This window comes from Acomys russatus, chromosome 6 (assembly GCF_903995435.1).
Source record: "Acomys russatus chromosome 6, mAcoRus1.1, whole genome shotgun sequence".
Taxonomy (NCBI): Eukaryota; Metazoa; Chordata; class Mammalia; order Rodentia; family Muridae; genus Acomys; species Acomys russatus.
This window is the reverse complement of record NC_067142.1, coordinates 29,313,930-29,328,355: the sequence shown is the minus strand read 5'-3', so window position 1 is coordinate 29,328,355 and position 14,426 is coordinate 29,313,930. Positions and strand designations below refer to the sequence as shown.

The window sequence follows — 14,426 nt, the reverse complement described above, 5'->3', positions numbered from 1 at the left end:
CAACTAACCAGGGCCTGGGGAGTGGGGGCTATGGAGACTGACACTTCAACCAAGGACCACGCATGGCCTGGATCTAGGCCCCTACACAGATGTAACCGACGGGCAGCTCGGCCCTCATATGGATTCCCTAGTAACGGGGCTGGAGCATGATTCTGACAGGGACTCTGTTGCCTGTTTTTTGATCATTTTCTCCAGATGGGGCTGCCTTGTCTGGCCACAGGGGAAGAAGATGTGTTGAGTCCTGATGGGACTTGACATGCTGAGGTGGGGAGGTAGGGGTGGCTCCCCTTCTCAGAAGAGCAGAGGAAGGAGGAGGATAGGAGAAACAGGGAGGAAGGGTAGGACCAGAAAAAGAGGAGGGAGGGGGCTATGGCCAGGATGTAAAATGAATAATTAATATAATTTTAAAAAGAATAGCCAATGTGCAACCTGACAATATTGATTTCTAAATGTCATTATCTGTAAGTAAGAAAAAGAAATCCAATCTTGTCTAGGTGTCGCTGTGCAAATGGAACTAGAAGGGCAGTGAGGCTGCCCTGTAAGGTTGCAAAAGCAGATGACGGAAGAGAGCTGAGTGTTGTAAGTCCACACTGAGCTGTCCCCAAAAGCTCTCTGGGTTTCAGTCTAGCCCTTCATCTCCTCTGCCTTCTCACTGTTTTCCAATGCCACAACCTCCAACCAAAGTCAGAAGAACATGAGTGACAAAGTCATTCCATTTTCAGAATAAATTGCTTCCTACCAAGCCCCATATAGTTAGTCCCTGTCTTAAGAGTGAGGCAGAAAAGGAGCCAGCCTGAGGCACTGGGTGCTTTACAAAACGGTGCTGCCCTTCCTAGAGGTTCATGATAAAACATCTATTACTTCAGAACACAGAAGCCTATCACAATAACTTTTAGAAGTTTTGATACTTTCTTTTTATGCATATTACACACAATAAACACACACACAACTGTGCTTAACCCATCATTAATATTAGCAAATTCACCCAGTTATGTTTTTATTCATATATTGAATGAGCACAGAAACATGCAATGTAAATAAAGTGCAATGTGTTTTCATATCTGATTTTGGCATTTCCTTAACACCTTGGCTGATATCCAACATATATTCACAATATAGACACTGAGGTCACTCATGATTGAGATATAGTTATTTATGTAGTTTTGCTTTAGTACTGAGATGCAGTGAAAGGTTATTGTTAATTGATATTTAACTGATAACACTCACTAATGCCAAGAGTAAATTTAGTGATAAATATAAATGCCTCAACCCAGAAATATCCCAACCTGCCAAATAGAAGAGTCAACAAGCAAGTACAGAATAGTGTGACTTTAAACCACACAGGAACACAAAGCTATTTAAAACTGCGCTTACCTCTTGTCTGCAACCCCTTCCCACACGCCTCACTGGTGCCTGCTCTCCCCTGTCTCACAGACTCTGGAACCAAGATACAAGGGCTCCATTTCTGTGGTTTCCACCTGTGACCACAAAGAAGAACAGAACAGGACTGTTAGCACAACAAATATGCAGAGGAAATACTTGAGATATTGACTTAGAAGTGCAGAAATAGAAAGACCAGGATTCAATTAGCCTGGGTTTGAAACAAACCATGTCTGCTACCGTAAGCCTTGCCAGTCACTCATGGCTGGTGAGGTCATGAACCCCAGGCCAGTGTAACTTCTAACTGCATTCTAAAGCCTTATCTCTATACCCATAGATAAATGTAGCTCTAACCCTTCATGAGAGAAATCTTTTTCTGCAGCAAATTGAGAGTATTGGGCAAATTCACAGTGGTTCAAAGTACAAAAAACAGCAGAGCATATGGTACCCAATCCCAACAGATGCACCTACAATGCAACCTCTGCACTGATGTCTCAGGGAGTACCACTGAATGAGGAAACAGTGGATTTTAAGAGCCAGAGAATCAGGACATCTTCACTGGGATAATGACTTCTATATATGACAGGAAAGTTGTACCTAAGAAATTGCAAAAAAGATGGCCTTGACAAGGGCTGAGCAATGACACCATCAGATGGCCTGCCAATACGAATATAAGACACCTCCCAGGGTCCTGGTCCTACATAAAAAACTACAGGTAATTAATTGCTGTTGAAAGGGGAAGAGTACCTCAACCAAAGGATGGATAAAGAAACTGTGGTGTATTTACACAATGGAATGTGATTCAGCTATCAAAAACAAGGAAACTGGAAATTCGGGAGGCAAATGGATGGAATTAGAAAATATCATTCTGAGTGAGGTAACCCAGACCCAGAAAGACACACATGAGCCCAACATAGATGTCATCTGAGAGACTTCCACCCAGAAAGGAATTGGACAGATAATGGGACTCAATAGCAGGACTCTGAGCTAAGTGCTGAGGGTCACATGGAAGAGTTGGGGGATGTCAGGACCTGGAGGGGTCGGGAGATTCACAAGGAGACCATCAAGCCCAGGGGGACTTGGACCCAAGGGAAACACTAAACAAACTGATACACTAAACCAAGGACATTGTAAGCAGGGAGCCTCGACCTCCTGCTCAGATGTAGCCGATGGACAGCTCATTCTCCACATGGAGGGTGGGAAGGGAACAGGGACTGCCTCTCCCACCCATGGTGGGAGGCCCAGAGGCAAAGAGAGGAAGGTGGAAGGAGAAGTAGGCTATCCAGATGAGACCTGCTATGCTGTGATAATATGGCAAGGGAGCGTGTCCCTTCTGTCAGAGGTCTAGGGGAGGGGAATAGGGCCAAAGAGGGAGCAAGGGTGGTAATGGGAAGGTAAGAGTGAGGTGATAGCAATTGGGATATAATGTGAATAAATTATAATAAATAAAAATTTTTATAAGAATGAAAGAAAGAAAGAGCAAGAGTATGTTTTCTACAGAGATATACCCCATGACAGGTTGTCAAGCCCAAATAGTCAGCCTTAAACACATATATGTATAAAAACATTATATATACATATATATATGTGTGTATGTGTGTGTGTGTGTATGTATTCTGAAACATGCACACATATGTGTATTACAATAAGTGAATAAAGAATATAAAATCCAGCCTCAGTGAGTGCTAAGGATGGTAAGCGTTGAACTATTGACTTCACTCTCCACCCAGATTCCTGATTACAGCTGTGATTCTCCTTTGGGGAATTTGATATTTTCATATAAAAAACAGCAAGGAGAAGATGAAAAAAAACACAGATTACTCTGCCTATTTATAGACATTAAAAAATAAATGTCAAGATGAAAGGGGAACAATCCACATGCCCTACTAAAACAGAAGATTCAAAGTTTGACCATCTGAAATCTTGGCGCACAGACTTCCACTTCTGTCTTCTTTCTGAATATGGTACTTTTAGGGTCCAGGCATAACTCTGCCATTTCCAAGAGTCATGGAATGAAATGCAAAAGGTTCCTCTAGGGACTGACTTTACCCCAAGCTCATCTCCAGGAAGAAGCATGCATGTTACCGGACAAGATCGCAGGACTTGCTCGCCTCTGAGGAAATGGTCCCTAAGGAAGCCACCTGGCTTCTCTCTGCTTAGCTTCCTGAAGTTAATAAAAGTGTCTATTTTTCACACAGAGGATGGCTTCTGCTCTTAAAATTACTTCTGCGCAATATTCCAGAAAACTCAGGGCCAAAGTCTGAGGATGGGTTTTGTTCTTTCCGTTAGTGTGCCCTTATGGTCTGTCTCTTATAAGCCAAGAACTCAGATGAAACAGGAGCTACTGTGCCCACTGGCCCACACTTTATGAGCTCCTCAAAAATTATGGCCACTAACTAAAAACATCATTGATCCCCTTCAGGTGTCTTCTTAAATGAAAGTGACTAAAGAGTTTGGTTGGAAATCATGAAACATAAACAGGAAGCATGTCAAGATCAGATAAATCAGCTATTAACTGCCACAAGATTTAATGTACTTTGATTACACATAGATTCCCTCAACATAGTCACACCCACAATAGCTCAGGTGGTGGCAGGCTCAGGTCCACCTTCTGAATCGGCATGTGTTATTCGTGTGGATTCCTTAAGCTGAGTTTACACAGGCTTCTCAGGCCAACGTGAAGCCAGTGTATTCACTCTAGTTTAGTGAGCTTTGTAGACAGAAAGGGATGGAAGGAGATTTCAGAGTGCCTTTGGTACAGTCTCAAGTTTGAGATAATGAACTAGAAGTCATTCACAGTAAGTGGCAGCCTGAGACTGGACCTTTCTGGTTACCTGCTCATTGGCTCTTGGTTATATCTCACCATCAATTATGTATAAAGATTAATGTCTTTATGTCATTTTCTTCTTTAATCTCTCATTTAACGTGTTGAATGATTCAGGATAAGCTAGTTGGCATGTCCCCTCTCTTCTAATTTGGAAAATGTGGACATATAGCCTTAATTTGGTTATGTGAATGAACCAGAAGATGATAGTGATTAAAAACAAACAAACACTACCTAAACTTGTGGTTTAGGGCAGCTTTACCCAGAATACCGGTGTAGAGGAAGCACACTCTAACTGGAATTAGAGTGAATCAGATTACAGCATCTTTTATGAGGATCAGAGACTTGTGTTCGTTTGGATGCAGTTTGATGTGCACATCAGGAGGTAGGATCTGCATAAGGCAGAACTGGTTTCTAAGGAATTGGCAGGAGGTAAATAAGGGGGGAAAAGCAGTTCAAATACACAGAGTTAAACTGAAGTGCTGCCAAATAGCAAGGAGGGGGAAAAACCGACTGGTCCGCCAATGGTTTCTGAGATTTCAGCTGATCGTAATGGCTCTGGGTTGATTTAAATGTCGGATAACATCAGATTTGGCTAAGTTTTTCACTTGGCTACTTTCCCCGAGAGCGCTTTTCTGGACATAGGAGTTTCAATATTTACCCAAAGCACAAGTGGGTGATGGCTGACAGTGATCCACAGCAGCCCCCGTGGTTCTGTGAGCAGGGACAGCCTGGACCTGATCCCACTGATTATCTCCATCCTCCCCAAACTGTCCATCAAACTGGCATGATGGCGTAAAACACAGACAGAGCAGTGGGGTTGGACTTCTCGGTGGTACACTTACATCGTACCTGAAGTGAGCTCTCTTTGGAAAAGCACGAAACTACGTTAGTCCTGAATAAATTAGCTCTTAAGTCTCACAGATTTAAGATACAGTTTCTAAAATTATCAGGATAAAACATTAGATAATTTTTCAAAATACATTTTTGAGTGATTTGGTAAACCTATATGGATTTTAAACCACGAGCTATTATCATAAATCAGTGACTATGTTTAAGATTATTTAAAAGCAATGGTATCATTGAATTTGAAACTTTCAATTTGTAAAAGACTGAAACATTAAGACTTGAAAAAGAAATTTGGATATGGTTTCATAAACAATAATTACCACTTTCTAAAAGGGAAGATAGAAGGAGCATAGAGAATTAAAATATTAACCCTTTTCTCTTATTAAAAGGAGGGGAGTTGGGAATAAGTATCATCAAAGATACATTGTGTATATGGGTGAAATTTACCAAGAATACTTTGGGGGAACACAGAGGAAGGGTATGCCGGCTACCCTGATGAGACCCTACAGACTGTGAGGGAGGAGGGCCCCATCAGAGGTCTAGGGGAGGGGAATAGGGTGGAAGAGGGAGGGATGGTGGGAATTGGAAGATGAGAGTGAAGGCATAAAAATCAGGATGTAATGTGAATAAATTATAATAAAAAAGACATAAAAAAGAAATTTACCAAGAATGAATAAAAATGTTATTATCCAATTGGCTACTAAACATGTATCTTATTTATTTTGAGACTGGAGATAGGCCTGCCTGCCTATCTATCTATCTATCTATCTATCTATCTATCTATCTATCTCTTGAATTGATGAGCCTCTTCCCTCAGCCTCCCAAGAGACAGAGAATAGGTGCATGTTACCATAACCAGCTTGCTCTTTAATGGCTTGTTCTAAATTCTAAGATAAGAACAACAGGATGAGTATGTACTTTATGGTGTGGTGGTATTTTGTACATATGTATGTTGTGTTTGCACATGTGTTTCCATGTGTCTGCATGTGCTCATCTATGTGTGCATGTCTATGTATGTCTATGTATCTCTGTGTGTATCTGTCTACGTGTATGTATATGTATGTACTCGCATGTACATACATGTATATGATTGTGTGACTGTGTATGTGTTTATACGGTGTTTGTGTGTGTTTATGTATGCGTCTATGTGAGTCTGGGTGTATTTGTGTATATATGTGGTTTTGTGTATTTCTCCAGCTATGTGTGTGATTGTATATGTGTCTGTGTATCTGTATGTCTGTGTCTATGTGTTTCTATGTGTATATGTTTAAACATATATGTGTATGCATGTAAGTCTGCATATGTGTGTATCTGTTTCTATGTATGTATATATGTTTATTGTATCTATATATCTTTGTGTGTGTGTGTGTATCCTGTGGATATATTTTGTATGGGCCTATGTGTTTATATGTGTTTGTGTCTGATTGTGTGTGTCTATCTTATACATTTGTGTCTGTGGTGTGTGTGTGTGTGTGTGTGTGTGTGTGTGTGTGTGTGTGTGTGTGTTCTAGATAAAAATCCTATCTGTCTTTGGATCATTATCCAGAAAGCTAATTGCTGAAGAGGCAGCATTCTAATAGCTCACTTATAGCCAATCATGCTCCAGTTTTACTCTGCCATCAATTACATAGTCATGTTCTTTATTCCTTTTGAATACATTCTAGTAAAGAAAAGAAAATTACTGAACACTTGCAGGTATAAAATGTTACAACCTAAGAAATTCACTAAGCAACCATATATGAGAGAAAATATGGTACAGTTATGCTCAGGCCTAAGGAAATCCAAAAGTAACTCATTACCGGTATGTAGGACACACTGAGATATCTTCACACTCTCTCTCTTCAAATAAGGTATCTGGGCACTCGTGACCTCCATTGGCCGCTTCCTGAATGATAATCCTGTATCGAGACTGTTTTATTGTGGTATTTCCTGAAGGAAATGAGAAATAAAATTATAGTCCCTGTTACATCGGCACAGATCAAATCCAGGTAGCACCTGGAAGCAAAGTGACAAAGAGTTAAGCTAAGCATATTTGTAATGGGAAGCTGAGATGAAGGCAGTGAATGCTGGGAGCTGGTGCTCAGTCACCCTCCTGGGCAAGAAGCTCCGCGCTGAGGCACTGTAAATTCAAATGTTATTTCAGATTTGTGTGTTCTGATGGTCAAAAACTGCTTTCTATGGTCCTAATGTATTTTTAGTTAAAGTGGCCTTTAAAAGAGGTCTTGTATTACATTTGGTGTGTGTGTGTGTGTGTGTGTGTGTGTGTGTGTATGTGTGTGTGTATAAGTGGGGAGTGTGAGAAGAGAGAGGCCCAAGAGGCATAAAGAATGAAAAAGGGCGTGTGCAGGAAACAAAGGAACCAGTGGGTAGATGTGGGACAGGTAATGGGCTTAACCATGTTAGTAAGTTAATTTCTAGAAAGCCAGTAAACTAAGTGGACCAAATCAAATGGAGGAAAGAACATTTGTGGCACTTATGCATGCAGGTGGAATTTTAAAAATTCATTAATACAAGAAGACTTACCTAGAAAGACAAGTGACCCACAACTCCCCTCCCTCTGCCTCCTGCTTCGGAAGGATCACGCCCAACTATTCTCTTTCTATATTTAATTTAAACCATCTGCTTTTGTTATTACTTCTTGATGTCCAACCTTGAAAGTTACATGATGGCATTCTGCTGTAGTTGATGGAAATTTACCTCCCATTAATTTTCAGGTTTTTTTTTTTTTTACAATTGCTTAGATATTTTTATGCTTGTATTATTACTTTTTTTAGCCATTCAATAACCAATAGTATAGTTGTTTGCAGCCCATACTCCTCACTCTTACCTTCTATCTGCACAGTCTCCACTGCTTTGCAGGCCCCATAACTCAGTGAATTTTCCTCACAGTTGCCACCACCTTATACTAGTTAGGGCCTGGCCTCACATGGCATGTGCTCAGCTTCTTACTTCCACACTCTCTGCAAGTTATGTCTGTTTTCTACAAATGTGTTTTGATCTCTCATCTAAGGGCAATATTTCCTTTTATTCCTGAAAATAATCTGTCCCTGTCTTTTGTGAGATCTTCAGAAGGAAAGAGGAACCTAGCGTCTGCGCATGTCCTGACCTTGAGCCAGAAATGAAGATTGTGTAGCCTCTTCGCCATTTGCTCTCCAGATGCATGCTGTCCCCTGTATAACCTGCTGGGTACCTGGGGAGGAAGATAACCATGCCAGGATGCCATCAGCCCTACTGCACACTGGCTCATTTGAGGTTTGTCTAATGGAGTGATAGTCACATGACTGGGAGGGGGACCAAAAGAGGGCAGGAGACAAGAGATCATAATGATTACTCCATTAGACACCTTCCTCCCAGTCACCCTCCTGCTGCCCCCTCCCCCATCTTCTGAAAGCCACCCTTCTTGTTCTTACACATCCTTATTAACACTTGTCTCTGCCTTTTGGTTACGGTACTTGCATCCTTCCCCATCATTGATCAGTATCCCAAATGTCTCTTGCCTGGGTCTCAACCATCATCCCTTGTTAGATCAGGATAACATTGTCTATTCCATGGAAACTGCCCCTTATTAAACTGTCCCATCCAAAGGACTTGTCTCCTACCAGGGAGCGCCATAGTTCCAAGGAGAGAGCTGCTCCCAAACAAGGCAAATGGTATGATCACCCTCTCCCCAGGTGGGCTGTGAAGGAGTGAGGGAACAGCAACTGCCACTGAAATGCTGCTTCAGGATCACGGTCTCTTCATTTGGGTGTTGACGACTTAGGAGGATGTCTCCCCACCCACGCTCAATCATTCCAAACATTATTCTTTAGCTAGACTTTGTACATAAGTGTGGGCTTGTATGTATGCCACTCAGATATAACCTTAGGAGACATCAAATAAATATCCAAGATAATGGGAAGAAATGAGTGAGACTGTGTTACAACATTACAAAGGCAGATAAAGATTGTTGAGGAAGGCCTGTCCCTTCCTCGGGAATATACAGGCAGTTAACGGTGGCAGGGGAAAGATGGACATTTTCGTCCCTCGTGTAGTCACTAGTAAGCTGCTCTTGCTCCTGGCTAGAACCCGTTCACTCATGACCCTGGAAACAACCCTAATGTAAGCAGCTGAATAGGGGCAGTGAGAAGGGGAAAGGGACAGACAGACAGACAGACAGACAGACAGAGACACAGAGAACAACCAGTGAAGACATGACCACAGGGCTTAATAGACTTAATTCTCATACACACACACACACACACACACACACACACACACACACACACACACACACACACTGCTTCGATGGTGTGACTCCAGAGCAAATTGTTCAAAGTCTGTGTAAGAGTTACACTAATAGCCATGTCCACAGGTTTTTCAGGTGGAAGCTGAAAAAGGTGGATTCTATGGTAAAAAAAAAAAAAAATCAACTAGCATATGGGTAAATTTTCATAGGGGAAAAAACAATAGTCTCTTTAAACAATTGAAGGAAAATGTATATGACTTTAAAGATGGGTTTAGAATTAACAAGGAGCTTGAGATATGGAAACAATACCAGGATGTATAGGACGTCATTAAATTCTGTGTATGCCCTTCTCTTTGAGTGGTCATAATGAACAGTCAGTCCTGAAGGGTTTTCCAGGAGTCTGTCACCAGTAAAAGATTTGATACAGTGATCCCCGTGGCAAAGGCAATGGCAAGCAGTGTGCCGAAGTAGAGTGGGGAAGCCAACCTCAGGGCTGTGAGTTTGTATCTACTCAAGACAAATAAGAAAAACAAATGCTTTGGCAGCCTCCATGCATGGTGTGAAGGCAGACAAGTCAAGGTAAGCAAAACCGAGGGTCCTCTCATGAAATGACAGCAGACAAAGCATTCCTTCTTTACACACTACACAGAGAGATGCTTTCTGGGGAGCAGGTGTGGAAGTAGATATGGTGGCCTTCAGATAGAAGGATAGCAGGCTACCAAGAAGAAACTTGATACGCTATGAGCATATAAAGGGAGAGGAAGTCCCCCTCAGTCACAGTCATAGGGGAGGGGAGTAAGGGAAGAATGGGAGGATACAAGGGATGGGATAACAATTGAGATGTAATATGAATAAATTAATTTTTTAAAAGGGGAAAAAAAGAAGACACCTGGAGACTAGATATACATATTAAACCAAAGGTTCTCAGGAATTGTCCATAAGCTTAATGCCGGTCCATTCTGAACATTTTACATATACTGCCGTGTTTTCTTATTATGACTCCTGGGAAGGAAATTAGTATTATTAACACTATCATTATTATTCTTCCCACTTTACAGATAAGAACTGGACAGTGGTAGAAGGAAACAGTTTCTCAAAATCACTTTTATACAATCAGACTGCCATACATAGACATCAAAGTCTGTGATCTTTCCACTAAGAGAGGGAGCATTTCAGAGGAAAGAGTTCCAATCACAGCTCATGGTTTCAGGTTTCCTTTCAAACAGTTCTTCAGCTGTCTTCAGATCTGCAGAAGGCTCAAATATCAATGATATGAGTGATGTTTCCCACCTCATTAGGCCTATGAAAATAACAATAAATTACAGTGCTCATTTGCAAAATAAACAATTGCTTAAGAATGATTATGGCTAACAAACAATTCTCTTAAGTTCAGTTTTGATTTATGCATGTACTGTCATCACTAAGTCATCAGGGATAATTAAGCTTAAGTTATTAATTATAGTGGGAAGATGTAACATTTAGAAAAGATGACAATTTAAAGATCAAGAATTAGATTTAACATAGAAAATACATGTGAGTGGGCTGCAAACACTAAGGGATATTTATAGAGTAACTGTGGGGCCTATATCACCAATTTCCAGCACAAATGGTAGCAAAATCAGAAGAAATAAGTATGAAAAATGACATGGGAGATTTTTCAGTTAGGTAAACTGGAGTACACCACACTGAATTAAACGCCACCAAGTGTTGATCCCTGATGCTGGATGTTATTCAATTAGAGTTTTGGAATAATGAATAGACATTAAGTTTATAACTAAGTGGACATGCCAGTGCAGATGGCGAGCATGCCTGACAGAGCAGGGGTGGAGCTATGAGACCCAGGTGAACACACACGGCGAGAGGCTCCCAGAGATCAGTGGGTGTATAAAAACAAAACAGAATGGTTGGCTATTAGTAAAACAGGATAGTTACTGCAACATCACAGGCAGTATTCTGATTTCCCCTCTTGCCTCCCATCTAACGCTCCCTCCTGCCTCTCAAATGTCCCCACTGTTGATAGACCTCAAGGATGCAGCATGCTTCATGACACAAATGCTCCTCCAAGCATTCCACCGTGAATCCTTCCCTCTCAGCCTACTCCCTTTCACAGAGACAGTATGCCATTCCAAGAAATGTAAGTCCTCTCTAGCCATCTGGAAGAAAAAAAAAAAAAAAAAGAAAAAATGATTCCAATGATATTTTAGGATTTACATTTCATAAGCAGCCATGCAGTAACTACCTCCTAGGGACACATACACCTCTTCAACTCCAGTAGCTACTAGAATTCAGGCCTTTCCTTTACAACTTCTCTAGCTGTAAAAAATGTTTCTTGTTTCTGATTGATGTAAAAATGTCATGAGATATGGCATATAAAGCATATGCACATTGCCCAGGATGATGACCTTTTCTAGTGTAATTTTAGTTCATGAAACAAAGTAAGAAGAAAGAAAACAGAGTGAGTAAAACATTCCAATAGTTGAATCAGCTCTAATTTTCTGAAAGGTGAAGAGAAGTTAGAAGCTAATCTTTTATTCCATAGTGTGTGCTTTCAGAAGTGACCATCAATAACTTCTCTCTACCTCATGTTCCCGGTGAGCTGTCTTCTCCTATCAATGAAGAGGAAGAATGTGATGGTCAGATGCCTTGTTTGTTGAGAAAAGTCCTGGGTAATGTTGCTATCTTGACTTAAAGAGTAACAATTTGTTGGTGTACTTTTACAAGTGCCTCAGTTTGCATAAACATTTTCACCACTCAGACGAACATTATCAACAGCATCACCTATTTGAATGTAAGAAAAATATCAGATTTTGTTTCTTCTGAAGCCCAGGATTTCATTTTACAAGTGTATAAAAGGCAGACTACACAGCTGTCCCCCAAATCATCTACATTATCTGGTCACTGACTATTTATATATTTTTGAAACCAAATATTATTTGAGATAGCAGCTCACCCATCTAGCGAGTTAAGTACTATTTGATGCCCCTAGAATTCTTCGTGAATCATTAAATTAAGAACTATAGGGGAAAGGAAGTGTACTTTAGATGGGTGCTCAGGGTAGAAGCATCACAAATAAACGCTATACATGAGTGAGAGTCAGCAGCCTATCAGCACAGCGCATGGGCATGAAGGAAAGGGGCTCACACTCAGCTTGTCAATCAACTGTCAAAGACTGTAGCCTGTGGTAGGGCAGCCTGAGTCTCCTCATTACATCCCTGGATAACTATACACAATAAGAGAATGCCTCTCTACAGTTTCATCACAGCTCTTGGAGAAAGTCGGAGTTGCCTTCCTTTATAAAGGCAACACCAGGGATTTGGTGCCAGCCCATCGCTCACTTGAGTAGCAGGTCATCAAGACTCTTGAGGTCTCAGAGGGAAACCTTTGCATATGCAGTGATGTTTATTGTTGGTAAATATTTAGCAGGCATCTGCTGTCTATGGGTCACTCAGCTGGGTTCTGTGCGAGAAACTGGGATGTACATACCCACGTTGTGCAATCTCCTTGCGCGGCAAAAGTGAAACTCAGTGGGCAGATAACAATGCAAACGTTCTCTTTGAAAACCTTCATACAGTTCTATGTGGGCTCAGAGATGATAATATAAGCTCTGCATTTATTTTCCAAAGGCCACCAGCCTTGTATTCTCACTCTTTGTTCAAGGAGAAACAGAAGCATAAGTGGTTTAAAAAATGTAGCAGAAGAGCTGCATGCAGAAAGTTTTTCATATAGTTCCTCCCTATTCATCCTGGCACCATGTGTTCAGAGCTGGGACATCAAGCACAGCCTTGAAGAACTTCAAGATGCACAGGAAGCCACAGACCCCATCTATGTTCGGGTGAAACTAAGCGAGATTGCCAAGCTCTTCTGTCACACTTTCTAGGAATGCTGGAAACAGGCTCTGGTGTATGTATCTATTTCTTTCACTTTGAAACATCGCTGGAAAAGTGCGTCTTCTGTATTCTTAAATTTTCATAATCATCCCTCACGTTGCAGCAGAAACCAAATTCAATGGAACTGGCAACAGGCAAGACCTCTGGGCGGTGGTGTCTAATCCCAGCTCATTACTGAGCTGCTACATGACCTTGGGCAATGCACTTAACATCTCAGAACTTCTATTTTCTTACTTGTCCTGTGTGGGTAATATTGCCTGGCCAATTCACAGGGCAGCTGTTAGGGATGCCTGATTAAATGGGATTTAAAGCACCTTGCAAATAGTGGACGGGGGTGGGGAGGGGGGAAGCAACCAGTGAACTTAAAATGCTTTCTGTGTAAGTCTTTCACATATACTTCAGAGGGAGCAATTTATGTTTATATTTGCATAAACTATGCAAGACAGGAGTCAAGACAAATAAACATTTTCTCTCTTTGGTAAGTACCATATACGTGATACAGCCTAAGCAATAAGTTTAAACTTCCAGGGGCTTTCTCCACTTTCTTCTACTTCCTTTCTCTGATCACTGCTGCTTTTCTCTCTCTCTCTCTCTCTCTCTCTCTCTCTCTCTCTCTCTCTCTCTCTCTAATTTATTCTTCTCTCATGCAATACATCCTGACCACAATTTCCCTAGTACCCCTGCACCTCTTTCAGATCCACACATCCTGTTTCCCTTCAGAAAAGATCCAATCTTCCAGGGATATCAACCAAAGATTGCATAACAAGTTACAGTATGACTAGGCACAAACCCTCACATCAAGGCCGGGCAAGGCAACCCAGTAAACAGAAAGGGTCCCTAGTGAAGGGGAAAGAGTCAGAGACACACCCACTCCCACTGTCGGGAGTCTCACATAGGCAACATTGCTTCTCTTAAAACAGCTACAGTTTAAAGAGCTTATCTTACAGAGCATGGATGGACAGTCCTTGAGCTTGCACTCTCTCCATCATCCATCAAGTCACCCATGCCTGATGGCAAGGCCCTATTCAACTTATGTTGCTAAGCCTGGCTGCAAATCAGAATCTCAAGAGATGTTTTCCCTCAGCTGTGGAGAATGTCCTGTCCATTGGCTAGATCTGGGTAGGGGTTTGAAGTTTACGGCCTGTATTGTCCTTGGCTGGTGCCATAGTTTATGTGGGACCCCTGGGCCCAAATCTGCCTATCATAATGTTCTTCTTGTAGGTTTCTAGGACCCTCTGGATCCTTCTACTTTGCTATTCTC

General features: G+C 41.5%; 1 protein-coding gene across 1 annotated transcript in view; it reads right to left on the bottom strand.

Annotated features, from left to right (window-relative positions):
• Positions 1–14,426, bottom strand: part of Thsd7b (thrombospondin type 1 domain containing 7B) — an 839,983-nt gene that overhangs the window by 335,457 nt on the left and 490,100 nt on the right. The window contains exons 11-12 of the mRNA XM_051147323.1: positions 6,853–6,982; positions 1,375–1,478 (exon numbers count right to left, since the gene is read on the bottom strand). Coding sequence (XP_051003280.1) covers positions 1,375–1,478; positions 6,853–6,982 — 234 coding nt within the window. The remainder of the gene's footprint in view (positions 1–1,374; positions 1,479–6,852; positions 6,983–14,426) is intronic.